The sequence below is a fragment of the Diabrotica virgifera genome, chromosome 1, assembly GCF_917563875.1.
Source record: "Diabrotica virgifera virgifera chromosome 1, PGI_DIABVI_V3a".
Taxonomy (NCBI): domain Eukaryota; kingdom Metazoa; phylum Arthropoda; class Insecta; order Coleoptera; family Chrysomelidae; genus Diabrotica; species Diabrotica virgifera.
In genome coordinates this window covers 315,991,983-316,011,691 of record NC_065443.1, presented here as the reverse complement: position 1 = coordinate 316,011,691, position 19,709 = coordinate 315,991,983, and the positions used below count along the sequence as shown (strand labels likewise).

Here is a 19,709-nt window from a genome sequence, read left to right as displayed (position 1 = left end):
TCATATGCACTTGGCGCATGTCTCCTCCAGGGGGAGGAAGAAAATGAAAAGCCGATAGAGTATGCAAGTCGCTTACTCACAGCGGCTGAACGTAACTATAGTACGACAGAGCGAGAAGCTTTAGCTATAGTATATGCAATTAATAAATTCCGGGGTTACATAGAAAGTTCGCCTATTATTGTCAAAACAGATCATCAACCGCTAAAATGGTTGATGTCACTAAAATCTCCTACTGGCCGTCTTGCTAGATGGGCATTAGAAGTGCAAAGTTACGACTTACGAATCGAATATGTTCCTGGACGGACGAATCGAATCGCCGATATGTTATCAAGGCCTATCTGTGGTCCAGACACGAAAGATATTTGTGACCTCTGTACTATCGCAATGGATGTACCAACGATAAGCAATAAAAAACTTAGAGAGGAACAGTTGACTGATTCACAGCTTAAAATAATTATTGATTGCCTTGAATCTGAAGAACCTGAATTAGTAGACATCAACCGATATACTGATCGCGGATATGTCATGAATCAAGGAGTCTTGTATCGGTATAATCAGGACCTTGAATGTGAGGATGCTCAGTTAGTAGTGCCTCAAAATAAAGTAGCTGAGGTTTTGAAAGAGTGCCATGACATGCCCATTGCAGGAAATTATGGTGTCGAAAAGACAATCCAAAGAATTGCTCTTCGTTATTACTGGCCTACCATTAGGCGAGATGTTGTAAAGCATATAAAGAAATGCATCGACTGCCAAAGGTATAAACCTTTGAATCTAAAACCAGCAGGTCTAATTCAAACTCCTGTGTTGGCACAACGCTTTGAATGCGTTGCAATTGATTTAGTGGGTCCACTACCTGTGACTGAAAAGGGAAACAGATGGATTTTTGCAGTGGAAGATACTTCCACGAAATGGATAGAAATATTCCCGTTAAAACAAGCTACTGCGGAGGAGTGCACAAAGGTACTAATAAGTGAAATATGTTTACGATACGGCACCCCTCGTAGAATAATAAGTGACAACGGACCCCAATTCGTTAGTAAAATAATGCAGCAGTTTACATACTGCCTAGGTATTCAGCAATCACTCATTCCTGTTTATCACCCTGCCTCAAATCCGGAGGAACGTAAAAATCGAGATCTTAAAATTCAGATTTCCATTTTAGTTCAAAGAGACCATACTAAATGGGATGAAGTGCTACCCAGTATACGTTTTTCTATGAATACCGTACCAAATTTAGCTACCGGTTATTCCCCGGCCTATTTGAACTTTGCGCGTGAGCTACGTACGCCCACAGATGTGCATAAAGACTTACGAGCTATTATCGCGAGTGAAACGGTTATTCCCGAGATAACACCTTACTTGCGCAGGCATACTGACATTTTATTAAGTGCGCGAGAAAATAATGAGTTACGCCAAGACTCTTCGAAATTGTATGCAGATAAACATTTTCGCGAAACCGTTGTGTTTAACAAGGGACAGAAAGTTCTAGTAAAGACTCACATCCTTAGTAAAAGTGATGCAGGACTGTCTTCTAAATTTGCGCCGCGTCGCGATGGCCCATACCTTATCCTTAACCAACTTTCTCCCACCTCGTACGAGTTAGCAACTCTAACGCACCCAGATGTATCGATCGGAAAATACCACGTGTCTGCTCTCCATCCTTTTGTGGAAGATGATTCCGATTCGCCTGTAACTCCTCTACATGAGTTACGTAGTAGAGGTCGACCTTCAACCACGTTGCAGAAAGATGTCGCAGCCAAAAGCAAAGGGGCTATCCCTAAACGACATCCTAAGACAACGCAGCAATCTACAGGTTCTGGTGTACCTGTAACCACAACCAGCGACTCCAGTAGTACCTCGTTGCCTACGCAGATTGATTGTTCCATACAGAGACCCAGACGTTCCAAGCGCCCTCCTAAGCGCTATCAAGATGCTCATGTATGATGCCGAGGTCTGTTCCAAGCCCTCGCTAATAACCAGTTATTCCGTTTTGTATCAGCCATACTCTACGTCTGATCCAAAGGGGGAGGATGTAACAAGAATTATACTTGGCAACCCTGCCGACCGTGTGACGTAGGTTCTCCCGACGGCTGACAGCTAAGATGGCGGAGACTGCTTCAAGAGTGCCTGATTGTACTCCAAGCCATTGAACTATTAGTTTTAATAATGTAGTTTGTTTCTATTTCTTTCGGTGATTATACCGCTCACAGTAAAGTTTGTGCTTATTATTATTCAACCCCGATGTGCAAGGTGCTTCCCATTATTTACAGCTGAAGTTCGAGTACGAGCAAAACCCCTATAATATATCCTAACTCTCACACCCTAAACCCTCATCCCCTTATACTTTTAATTAATTTTAGCAATTAATTTGATTTGGTTACCTCATTAGTGTTTCTGGGTTGAAATTTATCCAATAAAAACATTAGATATAAAACATTAGATATAAATAAACCCATTCCTATAGAAATGTTAAAACAAGCATCAGTTTTTCTGTTTATTATTTTATATAGCTTCGATTTTGGGTTTCATAGGCATGGGTTCCATATTGCAAAATTATGTTTTCACAACTACACAATAAACAACCCTCTCAAACGAATGTTTGTAAATAAATTAAATCAGTACTTTTAAACGAATTCGTTCGCTACCGTCTATCCACTGTCCACATTGAACAACGATTTCCTTTGATGATTCGCTCACTTACCGACATCGGTTGGAACATGTGCGAATGCGAACGAATTCGTTCGGTCGTGCTCGATTCGCTGCACAAATACAATAAAGTTAACGAACGAATTCGTTCGTTCGTTCGTGTTCGCTTTGATTTAAATGCGCCTTTAGACGACACATAACAGAAGTTCGAAACAAATGACTGTGAAGGAAAAGCCCTATTCGATAAAAGCCAAAAGCTATTCCTCAAAGATACTACAATGGATAGAAAAAAGGAGAGCACTGTTGAATCAAGGGCACCTTAAATTAGGAAAATATATTGAAAAACCATTAAGAACAGTGCCGGTTTATGCACTGGGCGCTTGGGGCGGGCGCCCAGGGGCCCGGGCCCCGGAGGGGCCCGTAGGGTTCCTTCCTTTTATTAATAAAAAAGTAAAGTCCGTTAAATAATCTACATATTTTCCAAAATAGAAAAAATGACGACGAAATACCTGCGATTTCAAAATGGTCTGATTTTAAGACTGATGACTTTATAAAAACTATGAACTTTTAAACCAAACAGTGATTCCTTAGAAAATTGTAAAAAAAATGTATCAAGATGGAGACAAAGTTTATTGTAGAAGATTAAATGGAAGCAAATTTTATATAGGAAAACTCAATGGATGCAAAGAAAAGAGAGATTGGTTAATATACGACACAAATGCTAAAGCTGTATATTGTTACCCGTGCAAATTATTTTCAATTGAAAAAAGATTTTAACTGATTTTAGATGGACCCACTGGAAACATTTGAATAGTTTTCTCAAATATCACGAAGAAAGAAAATGTCATCTGAACTCTATGGTTACATTAATAACAAGATCATCAATAATTGGAGTTATAGACGCTGCCTTGAAAGAGCAAGTAGAACGCGAAGCTGACTATTGTATAAACGTCCTAAGAAGAGTTGTTGTCACTGCTAAATTACTTGCTTCTTAAGGACTAGCTTTTCGTTGATCCAATGACGATTTAACGAGTCGTCATAAAGGAACTTGTATATTAGGCTAAATTTGACTATTTCTTAGATGAACATTTACAACGGAATGCGAATAAATGAAAAGGTTCAGTTAGTTACGTGTCTCACCAAATTTGCAATGAGTTCTTGGAAGTAATAAAATCAAAACTTGTAGAAACTTTTGACGCTGTAAATGCTTTAGTTAAAAACTAGGGATCCATCAAACCTATGTTTTCCAGTTAAGCAATAGCAGAGACGAAAAATTAGCAATTAAAATGAAGTCAAGATATTACAGAATAAAATGGATACCTTGGAGATAGCTCCATGGACAGTGATTTGGACAAAAACTTTGGAACGAGTTAATGCAACAAGCAAAACTGAACGTGAAGAAACTGTGGACTTGTGTCAATTGGAGTAGAATTAATGACACCTATTTTGAGATTTGTTGGATGGAGAGGTAAGAAATATGTTAAGCGAAATTGAATAGAAGCCAAAAATATTTTTTACGAAGACGACGATATCTCAAACATATTCTATACAACTGACCTTCAAAGAACAAAGAAGGGAAAAACATTTTTTGATGAAGCAGGTGAAAGTGAAACAATTAAAGGCCAGTTATAGGCCACAATATTACTCAAGATTCAAGATCTTTTAAAGAGAATTATTTTTCTTCTTCTTCTTTTTGTATAGACATGGCTGCCTGTTTTTTCAATGTGCCTCTAGTAGTTGTCGTTCCATCGTTTTCGTGGTCTTCCCACTGATCGTCTTCCTATTGGGGAACCGTCTCTCGCTGTCCTTACTACTATATTTCTTGTCATTCGGCTTATGTGGTCATTCCATTCTATTCTTCTGTTTCTTACCCAGTTATTAATGTTGTCCACCTTGCATCTCCGTCATATATCTGTACTTCTAGCTCTGTCCCATAGAGTCTTACCATCGATTTTTCGGAGGGTTTTCATCTCGGCTGTTTCGCCTGTTACATGTGTCGCCTCGGCTGTTACATGTGTTTTCTTGTTAAAAAACTAACAACGAATAGCAATTAAGGGGCCCCTAAATAGTCAGAGCCCAGAGCCCGAAGTTAGGTTAAACCGGCACTGATTAAGAATGAAAGAAAGAAGGACACAAAATGTTAATTACCTGTTGTTGAGGTCTTTCATACAGCTCTGGCCTGTATTGGCCATCATCTTCCTGTTTGTTGTACTGAGGATATGCTCTTGGTTGGTATTGTTGAGGTTGTGGTTGGTATTGAGGTTGGTATGCGGGCTGCTGAACAGGTACCGGTAATGGAACTACAGGCTGTGGCGCTTTTGGTAAATGATCAGCTTCGAGGATTCTGAAGCCTTCTTTTCCAGCTGTGTACTTTACTGAGATCTTCTTGCCATTGGGATCGACATAACTAAAAAAAGTAAATAATAATAATAGTTTTTAAAGCATAACACATACAGGGTGATCAACTTCTGTGACAAAGTCCAATATATTTGTTATTATAAAATATATGAAAAAAAGTTGTTAATAAAAGTTATAGATACCTTTAATGTACACATTTTAAAATTAGTGAGAAATATACAGGGTTCTCCATAACACGGTGCCAAACTAAAGTTATGTTTTTTTAAATGGAACACCCTGTATTTTATTAAAAATCTGGTTTGTCCACATTTTTCTGATTAAAAAGATATAACACCTGTCTAGGGTTATACTGAGTGTTTCAAAGTTATGAGCACTTTTATCAAAAAATCATACTGATTTGATCATACTGTATGATTCTAACAGTACAATATAAACTTATTTTTTTACTGTTGTTGACTGTCAATATTAAAGTAGTTTTGCAACAACATACAATTTTTTTATCAGTACACAAATTTTATACACGGTAAGTCAAAATGCAAATAAAAGATTTTCTTCATATTTTTAAATGGAACACCCTGTATTCTATATTACCATCGAAAAGTTCTTTCATTATACTTGCATATCTTTTAAATATTGCCTATACCTAAAGTTATTAGTTTTCGAGATATTTTAGTTTTATTGTTGATAACTCATAGATACGTTTATTACAGTAAATTAATTACCCTTAATATTAGAAACCTCCAATGAGTTTGTTAATGGTAATTAAAATTAGACTGCATTTCATTTTTTCTCCAATTTTATGGTAAATTCTATACAATAACGGCAGTTTTATATTTAGTAATAAAATGATATTAATTTTCCGCGAAGAAATGGGAACTATAAATTGCTGCAAGTTCTTGTTTAAGGTGGCTTTGAAGTAATTGACACAAGAACTGTCAGATGTAAGATTTTAATAGGGCTTTTCATTCACAGTCATTTGTTTCGAGCTTCTGTCATGTGTCACTAAATATTAATATATCTACTTCATACGTTATTGATATATCCAATGATACAAACCAAAGACGTACGACGTAGATATATTAATATTATGTGACACATGACAGAAGCTCGAAACAAATGACAATCGATGAAAAGCCCTATTATCTGTACGTTTTTACTTTTGTTATTGATTATAACTGTTTGCCATATTGTTATAATTGTTACCTAACAATGAATTTTAGTCGTGAAGAAATGACAGACATGATACGGATTTTAGGAGAGTGTTTCAAAAACTCATTAGTTGCCACAAGAATTTATAAGGAACGATATCCATAGCGTCAACAACCAAATAAGAGAGCATTTGACAACTTATTAGACAGGTTTAATCGTACTGGTTCTGTTTATGAAGCAAAGGAAAAAACAAAAATCATTATTACGGATGAAAATGAATTAAATGTTTTACTGCGTGTTACAGAAAATCCTCATACAAGTATTCAAAATATTACAAGAGAGCAAGATATAAGATATGGATCAATCCAAAACATACTCAAGAAAAACAACATGCATCCATATCATATACAATTACATCAGGAACTTGTTGGGGATGATTTCGAACGAACAGTACAATTTTGTCAATGGTCACAAAAACAAATATTTATACTGAGAGGTTTTTTGAGTTTGTCCTTTTTTTTGGAGACGAGGCAACATTCCACAAAAATGGTAGTGTAAACAGATAAAATTTTCATTATTATTCCACAACCAATGCATACTGTGCTCAGACACATAGTCAAACGAGATGGTTCTTAAATGTTTGGGGTGGAATCATAGGCAATTACGTTATAGTTCCTTTTTTCTTTGAGGAATCGGTAAATGGTGAGGTTTATTTAAATTTTCTAGTGAATCATTTACCTATTCTACTTGAAAATGTACCATTAAACATCCAACATATGTGGTACCTTCACGACGGAGCCCCTGCTCACCAAAACGCACTTCTCAACGGTGAACTCGATGAACTATTTCCTGGAAGATGGATAGAAAGAGATGGGCCAGTTCACTGGCCACCCAGATCACCAGAATTAAACGAAGGTGACTTCTTATTTTGGGGTTATATTAAAGACATAGTGTATAGGGCACCTCCAACAATAGTTGACGATATGAAAATAAGGATTCAAAACGCCTTTCAAAGTGTCACAAAACAAAAGCTTATAAACATCAGTAGGTCTTTCGAAACTCGTCTCTAGGCTTGTGTAGACGTTATGGGAGGTTATTTTGAACACCTTTTATTACATAAGAAGTACTTTGAACATTTTTTTTATTTAATTTAGTTTTTTTAATAAATTTTAATAAATTAAAGTATTGTTATTAATAACTAAGTAACACATGCTGTTATCAAAAATAAAACTAAAATATCTAGAAAACTAATAACTTTAGGTATAGGGAATATTTAAAAGATATGTAAGTATAGTGATAGAACTTTTCGATAATAATATAAAATACAGGGTGTTCCATTTAAAATTATGAAGAAAATCTTGTATTTACATTTTGACTTACCCTGTATACAATTTGTGTAGTTATAAAAAAATTGTAGATTGTTGCAAAACTACTTTAATATTGACAGTCAAAAGCATTAAAAAAATAAGTTTATATTACACCGTTAGAAACATACAGGGCGATCAATTCAGTATGATTTTTTAATAAAAGTGCTCGTAACTTTGAAACACTCAGTATAACCCTAGACAAGTGTTATATTTATAGAATCAGAAAAATGTAGAGAAACCAGATTTTGAATAAAATACAGGGTGTTTCATTTAAAAAAACATAACTTTGGTTTGGCACCGTGTTATGGAGGACCCTGTATATTTCTCACTAATTTTAAAATGTGTACATTAAAGGTGTCTATAACTTTTATTAACAACCTTTTTTTCATATATTGTATAAAAACAGATATATTGGACTTTGTCACAGAAGTTGATCACCCTGTATAGGTACGTGTGATCGGTGAAGATAAGAAATGCCCATGTAAAATTTGTTTCCCCCCAAAAATATAAATAATATCCTTTATAAATAGATAATCTCCTTTAATTTGATCCTGCCAAATGCCTTGTTACGGACAAAACGGAGATCCACTATATGATGGAATTATACTGGATCAAACGGATACCAGAGAAACAACCCCCCCCCCCCCCTTCAGTAGCTGAAATGCAAGAAGCAGTTACCAGACTGAAAAACAGCAAGTCACCTGGATTAGACAATATTAGCGCAGAATTAATAAAAGAAGGCGGATACTCCCTATTGAATGCGATAAACGAAATAATAGTGAACATATGGAATAATAAACAACTGCCACAAGACTGGAATACCGGAGTAATTATTCCACTATATAAAAAGGGAGATCAGCTTGAATGTAAAAATTACCGGGCAATAGTAACGCTACTGACTGTGGCATAAAAAATACTGTCACATTTTGTGTATGAGCGATTGAGACCATATTATGCGGAACAAATAGTTGAGGGATATTAATGTGGTTTCTGCAGGCAGAAGTCCACAATAGATCAGATCTTCGTCTTGAGGCAAATCTTGGAAAAGACTAGTGAATTTAATATAGACACACATCAACTCTTCATTGATTTTAAGAGTGCTTATGATAGTATCCATCGAGAATTTCTGATCCACGCCCTGAAAGAGTTTAATATTCCAACTCAACTCATTGATATAGTAAAAGAAACACTTAAAGTACAGAGCCAAATTAGAATTCAAAACGCACTAACAGATACAATTCATGTTAGAACGAGCCTACGACAGGGAGATGCCCTATCCTGTATTCTATTCAACATCACATTAGAGAAAATAATTAGAGAGTCAAAAGTCAACACCAGAGGTGTTGACTTTGATTAACAATAATAACAAAAAATGTAAAATTTTGGCATTTGCAGATGATGTTGATATCATAGCTAGAAGCAAAAGATAAATGATAGAAGCATTTAAGCGATAGAAAGAGCGTCACAAAACAGTGGCCTAAATATTAATGAAATAAAAACCAAATACATGAAGGCCGGCAAATCGACAGGCCAAAGAAACCTACAGAATCTGACAATAGGGGACTATAACATCGAAAGCGTAAATTTTTTTACATATCTAGGGCCACTAGTTACCGCAGATAACAATGTCAGCGAAGAAGTCAAAAGAAGAATACATATTGCTAATAAAACATATAATGGACTAATTAAACATCTAAGATCTAACAACATCACGAGAAAAACCAAATGCAAGATATACAAAACCCTGATAAACCGGTCCTTATATGGATCAGAGACATGGACACTGTCGAAAAGCGATGAGAACTTATTAGGTACGTTTGAACGAAAAATCCTTAGACACATATATAAGGGGGTGAAAGAAAATGACGTATGACGCAGAAGATATAATTTTGATCTATACGCAGCATACAACGAACCCGACGTCATAAAATCCATAAAGATCGGACGTCTGCGCTGGATGGGCCATGTTGAACGAATGTTGGAGACCAAAACACCAAAACACATAATGAAGCAAACACCAGTAGGGAGAAGGTCAAAGGGAAGACCCAAACTTAGATACATGGAACAAGATCTGAAAACACTTGAGATTACCCACTGGAAGAACAAAGCAAGGAACAGAACAGAATGGCGGAAAATCCTAGAACAAGCCAGGACCTAAAAAGGGTTGACGAGCTACTGGTGATGATGATGAAATGCCTTGTTAAGTTACACGAAATATAAATATGCCAATTTTTTTTATATTCTAATTCTAATGGTTTAAGTAGCAGATTTATTTGGAATTTTAAACCTTTACGTTAGCCTTTTTGTTTTTCTGTCCCGGGCCAGACCTGAACCATCGTCCGCTAACACATTCCGATATCTTGGCTATCTGACTGCACCAATGAAGTGTGTTGGGTTCTTGTCTGTGTTCAGTTTTAAAGGGTTCAGATTTCTGACCATATCTGTATACTCTCATTTAATTTATCCTTTAGGTCAATGCAGTTTCAGGATGAGATAGCTAAGAGAGCTAACCACCTTGTAGCAACTAGTTGTTTCCAATCATCGCTTCTATAGAGTAATATAAGTGATTTAAAACCAACACCAGACCACCAGGAGACCCTTTAAAAGAGGGCTGATTAGCTGGCAGTCAATATCACAATTATGATTATGGGCTTAAAATCAGACAAGGAGATACTTAAGACCTACGTCAAGAAGAAAATAAAGAACAAGTTGAATTAACACCATTAACAAAAGAAACACTCATTCTTACCTGTATCCGCCGTTTCTTGATCCGTCTGGTGCAATACTTTCTCCTTGTGCCAGTCCATTTTCAGACGTGAAAAGATATTTAAAATTACCATCGTGGTTCAGTGCCTGTTTGTGTGATAGGATTTGTGGGGGTGGCTGCGTGCTTTGGTAACTATAACTATCTTCTTGGTTGTACTGGACGGCGGGCTGTTGGTGTTGATATTGTCGCTGACATTGGCAAGACAACAGTAAACTTAACGTCACTCCTAATACCTGAATAGAGATGCAAAAGTAGCTTATCGATTTTATTTTTATTTTAGTATAATTTTGAAAACAAAAGTAAATTTTGAAATCCTAATTTATATCAATGAAAATGCCTAGTTTAATCAACGACGACCTATAGTCCATTCTTTAACGGTAAAATATTGCAAAACCTCTAAATTTTAAAGAACCGCTTGGATTGACATGAAATTTGGCATACACATAGCTAACAAGTCAAAGAAAATAAGTGATATTGTGCCGATATGTGCTTTTGCCCTGGGGGTGGTTTTCACCCCCTCTTGGGGGTGAAAAAATATTCGTCCAAAGAAAGTCAGGAAATGGATAAACTGACTAATTATAAGTAACTTTTGTTCTATAGAGTTTTTTCAATAAGTCAATACTTTTCGAGTTATTTGGCAGTGAATATGTTCATTTTTTAAACAAAATAACTACGCTTTTAGACGGTTTTTCCCAAATAACTCAAATAGTAAGTATTTTGTCGAAAATACATTCTTAGCAAAAATATAGCCTGTAAAAAATTTAAAAAAATGGTGTATACATCACGTCTCCAGACCTAGTAGAAGCAGAGTTGTAGCTAATGAAAAATAGGTTCATATTCGTCAAATTCCAAATGGAATACTTTAACGTGAAATAACCAAAAATGAAGCACATTTCGGGGAAAACTCATTACAACTTATTTAAAGTATTTAAAAAAGCTTCATTTTTGTTTTATAAAAAAAATTTCCAGCATCAAAATTAAACAAGTTACGCTCAAAATAGAGGTAGTCCCTTTTGGTTTTGGTAAAAAAATCGAGAAAATCACCCTCTAATTAGTATCTTAAATGAACTTACTCGTTACGTCTTCACAAGTTACTTAACTCGTGTATATATTTTTTATATGATCTGTAAGTTTCATCGGTTCAAAGTCCTTACTATTGAAAGGGCTGTAGTTAAAATGGGTTGAACGAGTCACTGATCACGAATGTATGCAAATTTAGAAACTCCAAATCTTAATCAATTTTTGTCTAACAGAAAAACAAAAAAATACATGATATTCAGAAAAGCAAATCTGACTTTTTTTATTTTTCGAGATTTTTGGTATCTCTAACAATTTTTAAGTTATTTTGAAAAAACCATATTTTTCAAAATTTAAATTTTTAAATATTTTAATTTGAAACCAAATTTTTTCAAAAATAAGCACTTTGAATCGATGAAACTTACAGATCATATAAAAACAACATAAGTAAAATAATTTGTGGAGCGGTAACGATTAATTTCACTTAAGTTGCTAATTAGGGGTTGGTCTTCCCGATTTTTTTTTGCAAAAACAAAAGGGACCAACTTTATTTTGAGCGTAACTTGCTTAAATTTAATGCTAGAAACTTTTTGTAAAAACATAAATAAAGCTTTTTTTATACACTTTAAAAAAGTTATAATGGATTTTCCCCAAAAAGTTCTTAATTTTTTCGATATTTCACGTCGAATTATTCTATTTGAAATTTGGTGAATATGAATCTATTTTTCATGGGCTATAACTCTAGTTCTACGAGATACAGAGACCTAACGCGTACACCATTTTTTTACTTTTTTATATGCTATATTTTTGCTAAGAACGTTTTTTTCGACAACATACTTACTTTTTGAGTTATTTGCGAAAAACCGTCTAAAAATGTGGTTATTTTGTTGAAAAATGAACATATTCACTCGCAAATAACTCGAAAAGTGTTGACTTGACGAAAAAGCTCTATAGAACAAAAGTTACTTAAAATTAGTTAGTTTACCCATTTCCGGACTTATTTTGGACATATATTTTTTCACCCCCAATAGGGGGTGAAAGTCACCCCCAGGGCAAAAGCACACATCGGCACATTATCACTTTTTTTCTTTGATATGTAAGCTATACGCGTGTCAAATTTCATGTCAATCCAAGCGGTTCTTTAAAATTTAGAGCAAAAACCGTGAAAGAATGGACTACTATCAAAGAGAGGCAGGAAGAATTGTACAGAAATGTATTAAGACAGAAAGCGCAAGAACTAAGAAAGGAAGGAAGAGAAGAAAGTAGGATATTCTAAGATATAATCTGGAACGACATATCATAAAAGGAACGCTACCGATTTGAGTGAAGAAAAAAGTTTACAACCAGTTATCTGCCGGTAATAACATATGGTTCCGTAACCATAACTTTGACTAAACATTCTGCAAATAAATTGAGAATAACGTAAAGAAACATGGAAAGAGCAATGTTGAGAATAACAAGAAGAGCTATGGTACTAAATAGGATAGTGAGAGAGAGGACCAAAGTGACAGATGCCATATAAAAAATTGCACAAGCCAAATGGAAATGTGCTGGACATGTAGCATGTTTAAATGATAATAGGTGGACCAAAAGACTCATAGAGTGGAGACTTAGAGAAGTAAAAGACACCGAGATAGACCACCAAAGAGGTAGATGGATCACTTGAGAAAACAGTGGAAAATTTGATGCATAGAGAACAATGGAAGAATATGGAGGAGACCTATATCCAACGGTAGATGGAAGAGGTTGAGGAATGATAAATGATGATGAATCTGGGATGATGATGAAATTATTTTCATTGTACAGGGAATGATGAAAAGAAAAAGCTTAAAAAAAGAGTTCTACTAGATAGAAACATAACAAGAAGACATACAGTGAAAGCTGTCTAAATTTTCAGCAGCAGTAGTAGTAGCAAATTTCTATTAAAAAAATATGAAAAAAATATTTTTAAGAAATGCTTTTGTTTAGTTACGAGTGATTAAATTAAACATATAAAAAAATCAACCAAAAAGCAAAAAATAAAAAAAATTGAAAAAATTTTACACATTCCTCAAAGAAAAGCGTGGCGCGTCTTCATGGAATAAACGGTTTTCGCACCACGCTTTTCTTTAACGAATGTGTTAGATTTTTTCAATTTTTTTTTTATTTTTTGCTTTTTAGTTAATTTTTTTATATGTTTAATTTTAGTCACTCGTAACTAAAAAAAAAGCGTTTCTTGAAAATATTTTTTTCATATTTTTTTATTTTTAACTTTTTAGTCTTACACTTTTCAAACATTTAAATATATCGTCATGTTTATTAAAATATGTATAAAACAAACGATGTACAAATATGAAAAGTAGTCGGAATCTGCAAAAAATTTGAAACTTTATTGTTTATTTATGAAGCATAACGTAAACAATTAACGTAAAAATTGAAATTGTGTATAGTTCATATAATTAGCTACAATCTGTAAAAGTTTCAAGTTTCTTCATTGAAAAAAACAAGAAAATTTAAGCATTTTCCGTTAAAATCGTTTTTTTTAAACAATTAATAAACAAAAAATAAACAAATATATCTGCAAATTTTTAGTCATTTGCATTCAAAAAAAGACAGTCAAATAACGTCCAAAGATTTGACCCAAATGATTGAACTAAAGAAAAGCGTTTAATTAATTAATACGACAAAACGAATTCTAATGTTAATTGTAGCACAAAACGTCTCTACCGGTGGTTTTTCTAAGACTACGATAAAAACACGAATATTTTGAAGTGTATAAAACAAGAGAATTTAAGCATTTTCCATTAATAGTTGTTTATGATATAAGTGTTAAAAGTACACGTTTAAGACACGCATGAGAAAGTTTCACGCAATTCACATGAGTGCCTTAAAAATGTACTTTTTAACACGCATATCATACAATATTTTTTCTACAAACGTAATTACACGACAATATCTACAAAAACTTTTACTTGAACTTGACTGACATTCCATTTTTATATTTTTTTGACATTACATCAAAATTGCGTATACGGTCAATTAGAACTGCAGTGCCTTAAAATTTTTTTAAAGCACTAGTACTTTAAAGTAGCATTTTTAACGCTCGTATAGAGTGCTAAATGTTGCATTTTTAACACGTTTGTAGAAAATAGTTATTTATCATTAGACAGCGGAATATATGCAACAAAACCTTACCAAAATATGCGCATATATATGCATTACTTTTACTACAAATATGCAGGTATTTTTTCTAAATTTGTCTAAATATGCAAATGCATATTAAAAATACTCAAAAATAAAACAATATATTAAATATAAACATTTATGTTTAAAAAATTCAACCTACATTTATGTTTAATACATATTTATTTTTCACATAAAAACAAATGAAATGACACACAAAAACTGATATTATAATTAAATTAAGAATCTAAATTATAGTATGAATTTATAATCAAATATTTTTCAAAATTTTCAACTAGCAACTTTTGCCTTCTATCAGTAAAAACGTGTTTGGACACAGCAAAAGTTCGTTCTACATCTACGGATCTTATAGGACAATATTTTAATTTAGGCAGTAAACTGTTTTGTCAGTTCCTCATTTAAAAAATGAAAAGTGAAAATGAATGTAACTTACGATTTTGGAAAAGGCCTTGCAAAATACTTTGTCTCCACTTAGCTTTAACTCGGGAAAACACTTTATCCAAGCACTTTTTTGAATGGTAGACATATTTAAATTTAATATATACCAATCACTTCAAAAACACTAAATGCGATACAACGTTTACTTTAAACAAATGTTGGCCGGAAACTGACAAAATAAATATTAGACCCTTAAAAGCAGGTAGGTACCTACGACTTACTACGCTAATAAAATAATATTTTTCTGGGAACACCCATAATTGTTATATTCAGGTAGTAATGGGAAAGTCCAGATAGATAATAATGAGCGATAGATAGATAAATAACGAGCTCGTTCATATCGAAGTTATAAAATTCCAACTAAGAGAGGAAAATTTTAAACTTTTATATAATTTATTTTTAAAATATGCAAAATAAATCGTGTTTAGCTTAAATATGCAATGTTGTGCATATGCACTTTGCATATATTCCGCTTTATTTATGATCTATTTATGCTCTATTTATGATATAAGTGTTAAAAGTACACGTTTAAGGCACGCAAGTGAAATTTTGCAGAATGAGCGAAGCGAGTTCTGCAATTCACATGAGTGCCTTAAAAATGTACTTTTTAACACGCATATCATACAATATTTTTTTCTACAAACGTAATTATAGGACAATATCTACAAAAACTTTTACTTGAACTTGACTGACATTCCATTTTTATATTTTTTTGACATTTTGCCTATATGGTCAATACGAACTGCAGTGCCATAAAAAATTTAAAGCACTAGTGCCTTAAAGTAGCATTTTTAACGCTCGTAGGGAGTGCTAAAAATTGCATTTGTAACACGGTTGTACAAAAAATCGTTTTTTTTATTTAAACAATTAATAAACCCAAATTTTTTTTTATTGACTATTCGTGTATTTTTCCCGCGAATGCATATGTCTGCAAATTTTTATTCATTTGCATTGAAGAAAAGTCAGTCAAATTAACGTCTAAAGATTTAATGCAAACTATTGAAGTAAAGAAAAGCGTTTAAAAAGGAGGATTTCAAATTTCTTTTTTGATATAGCGGAATATATCTATAATATATCTCTCTTAGCTATGACTAAGCATCACAAGTTTAGCAACCTTAGTGAATAGGGCTTTATGAAGTAATACCTAAAGGACTTTATGGGGTTCAACGTGGGCCAATCAAAGACAGAATATGATGCAATACATGGAGGATTAACCTTTGAGTCTAGAAATGAAGCTGAAGATGATATGCTAGAATTGAGAAACCCAAATTATGAGAAACCAAATATTCTGCACGAAAGTGCATAATATCACTCTCAAATTGATTATTTCATGACAAGAATAGAAGATATACGTGTATGTAAAGAATGCAAGGTAATAGCGAGACACTAATCCAACCACATAATGTTGGACATCTAAGTAAAAAAGCAAAACTAAAGCAGACATCGGAGAGGACCACAAAAATTCAACTGGTGGATGTCAACAGATGAGAAAGAAAGTCTGTTCATGGCAAAAATAATGGAAAAAATAGTCTGGAATATTAAAGAATGTTCTGATATAATTTGGAGAAAGATGGCCAGAATCACTAGACGGTATTAAAATTAGTGTAAAAACGGAAGGACCGAAGCTAAAAAATAAAGAGACCTAGTGGTAGTCAAACGAAGTCCAAGAAAACATAAAAGAGAAGACGAAATTGTACAAACGGTGGAAAATATAGGTTGGAAATATATCTTTAAAACAATACAGTCGTCAAAAGAAAATAAAAAGTAGCAGTAACAAAAGGTAAAGAGAAAGCGTATATAAATCTATACCTACGATCAACTTGATACCAGGGAAGAAGAAACCAAGATATATAAGATTGCTAAAAATATAACAAAGGAAGTAAAAGATTTTAATCAGATTAGATGTAACGGAGAATAAAATAATAAAAAAATGAAATTAAATTAAACATAAATGTAAAATATAGTTGGGAAAAGTACTTTGACAATAATTCATTAATGAAAGATTTGACAAAAAAAAAACAGTTGAGCTAACGGATACAGTATAACAGCAATGGCAATCAAATTAACAAATGAAGAAGTGGTTTAAGCAGTTCAAAAAATAAAGAAAGGTGAAGAGGTTTTGAAAGAAAGGTGTGCTTATATTGGACGAAGAAAATAGAAACACGAAAAATAAAAAAAAACAAAAATAGAAAATCACTGAGATCAATGACAAAAAAGTTCTTTATTTAAGGTGATACAGTAGCGATCAACAGGTAGCCAAAACGCGTTCCAAGATTGCGGCTGTAATGTTGAATATTTTTTCGAGATATTTGGCACACGTATTCGTAATATAATAAAGAATGGCGGTACAGAGCCCAATTGGAAAAATATATTAATAAGTGGAAATTACTCTGTAATTAAGTACAAAATTAAAAATCGAGCCTGTACCGCCATAAGAAGAACAAAAAAATACACTTTCTTCAAATAAACTTGTTTATCCGATACCTAGATTTTGTGTCATTTTGGAACTACTAATGAAATAAAAAATTTAGTATTTCCAAAATGACACAAAATGTAGGCATCGGATAAAAAAGTTTATTTGAAGAAAGTGTATTTTTTTATTCTTTTTAATGGCGGTACAGGATCGTTTTTTTAATATTGTATTTAATTACAGCGTAATTTCCACATATTAATATATTTTTCAAATTGGGCTCTGTACCGCCATTCTTTATTATATTACGAATACGTGTGCCAAATATCTCGAAAAATTATTCAAAATTAGAGCCGCAATCTTGGAACGCGTTTTCGCTACCTGTTGATCGCTACTGTTTCCTCTTAAATAATCTCCAAGTTTTTAAAATTTTTTGACTCTACTTTGTTTTTATATTGGACAAAGAAATATGCTAATTAGGAACGAATACCGGAGCATAAAGATAATAATTAAAAATAATGATTCTTTGGCATAACTTACTGATAAATAATTCATGTTAATATCCTAATAGGTGTTGTTTTCACACAAACTAGACACAATGGAGTGAGCCGATTACAAATGCAGCATGTGCCTTTATAGATTGGTGGGTGGGTACGTGAATTGACCACCGTCCATGCACTTAGAGAAAGTGTCTCAGTGTGCTACGAATGCTATGAATTTTTCACACGTCCGGATTATGTAAAATCGCAGTTTACTTTCTTGATCTGAATATTATGCGTACTCTGGCTCTTGCTAGGAATGTCATAACGTTATATACTGCGGTCGGTTTTTTTTTGGATTTTCTGTCATAATGAGGGTTTACGAAAATGTTCGGTTGCAGGTGATTGGAGGTGCTCATGTACGACATCATATTTGGGCAAAAAGCTCGATATTGCATGTACAGTGATCTTTCATGTGAATAACTAATATTAGATGTATATTTTCAGGACCGGTTTTGCCATTTACCACTAATTAACTTTTTGTAATTAACTTTCACTAAACACTAAGAAAACCAAATGTATGATGATCTCTAAGAATGAACAGCAATTTGGACGAATCAGTGTGAATGGTCAACAAATAGAAAGAGTAAAACCGTACACCTACCTTGGTACGAACGTCAATGAAAATTGGGACCATTCTATAGAAATCAAATGTAGGATAGAGAAAGCAAGCAAGCAAGCATAGTGATTTAACCCAGCCTGAGAGACTTGCTCACCCCTAGAGAATGACATTCGGGTGATACAATTCATTGGGGCGAGGAGGATTAACTCCCGTAAGCAGGAATCACTCCACCCCGCTTCAATGCTCCAGACCATCCACTTACCCCCCGATAGCACTCTGATGCGCTATAGGGGCTCTCAATCAGCAAAGTGCTTATCATATGGGAGTCTTGGGTACACGGACTCCCATATGAAATCCTACCCCGATCAATGCAGGCCAGCGTGAGGCGCTCTATTCCCGCTATCTCTAGTGACTTATCTTCGATCTGTTTTGCTTGCTCGGGCGCCGAGTCCCCGCTCTGGGCTATGTCCAGTTCGGCGACTCGGCGCTCGAGGATGTGGGCCCCTCGTGCCCTTTTTTGGGTTTTGTTACTAATATTTTTTTTTTGTGGCTTTCGCCTATTGTTAATATTTTATTGATTTGTTTATTGGCTGAAGCCGTTTTGAAGTTTTTTGTATATTTTTTTTGAGGGATGTCTGAAAATTATAAAAATCAACATTAATAAATATAATGAGATGCCAAAGGTGAGCAAGTTGTCTTCTTTTGATAGAGCTACGATTATCTAGCCTTTATTATATATTTACTAATATTTGTTGTTTGGGTCTCCTATGTTTCCATCTATCGTACACATCATACCTTAATATCTCTTGCAAGATCCGGTTTGGGTGGTCTTCTAGCTCAGCAAATTTTGTTCTGGCTTTTTCCTCCATAATATCCAGTACTCTTATTTGTTTTAGGTCTCTAAATAAGAACCGTTCGGCGACGTATCTGGGCACGTTTGCAGCTTCTCTGAGGCAGTTGTTGTGTGCCGCTTGTATCTTCTTTTTGTTACTTTGACTTATGTGACCCCATGCAAGAGATGCGTATGTAATTATTGGCAGTATAATGCTATTTATCAGTCTTAATTTTGTTTTCATAGCTAATTTGCTTCTTCTTCCTGTGAGTCCTCTTATTGCCGATCTGGCCGCTGCTGTTTTCTGGACTGTTGCGTTGACATGTGATGTGAATGTAAGACCTTGGTCCATTGTGACTCCTAAATATTTAACTTCGTTTTGCCATTCGATGGGTCTGTCTTGCAATGTTAGCTGTTCTTCTGGGTTATCTCTTCTCTTTT

General features: G+C 34.0%; 1 protein-coding gene across 2 annotated transcripts in view; it reads right to left on the bottom strand.

Annotated features, from left to right (window-relative positions):
• LOC126879253 (cuticle protein 6-like) overlaps positions 1-18,113 on the bottom strand; it is a 189,263-nt gene extending 171,150 nt beyond the window's left edge. For both annotated transcript variants that reach the window (XM_050642322.1, XM_050642323.1), the window contains exons 1-3: positions 17,876-18,113; positions 10,270-10,520; positions 4,795-5,053 (exon numbers count right to left, since the gene is read on the bottom strand). In XM_050642322.1, the coding sequence (XP_050498279.1) occupies positions 4,795-5,053; positions 10,270-10,520; positions 17,876-17,890 (525 nt within the window). In that variant the 5' untranslated portion in view covers positions 17,891-18,113. The remainder of the gene's footprint in view (positions 1-4,794; positions 5,054-10,269; positions 10,521-17,875) is intronic.
• Positions 18,114-19,709: the final 1,596 nt, after the last annotated feature.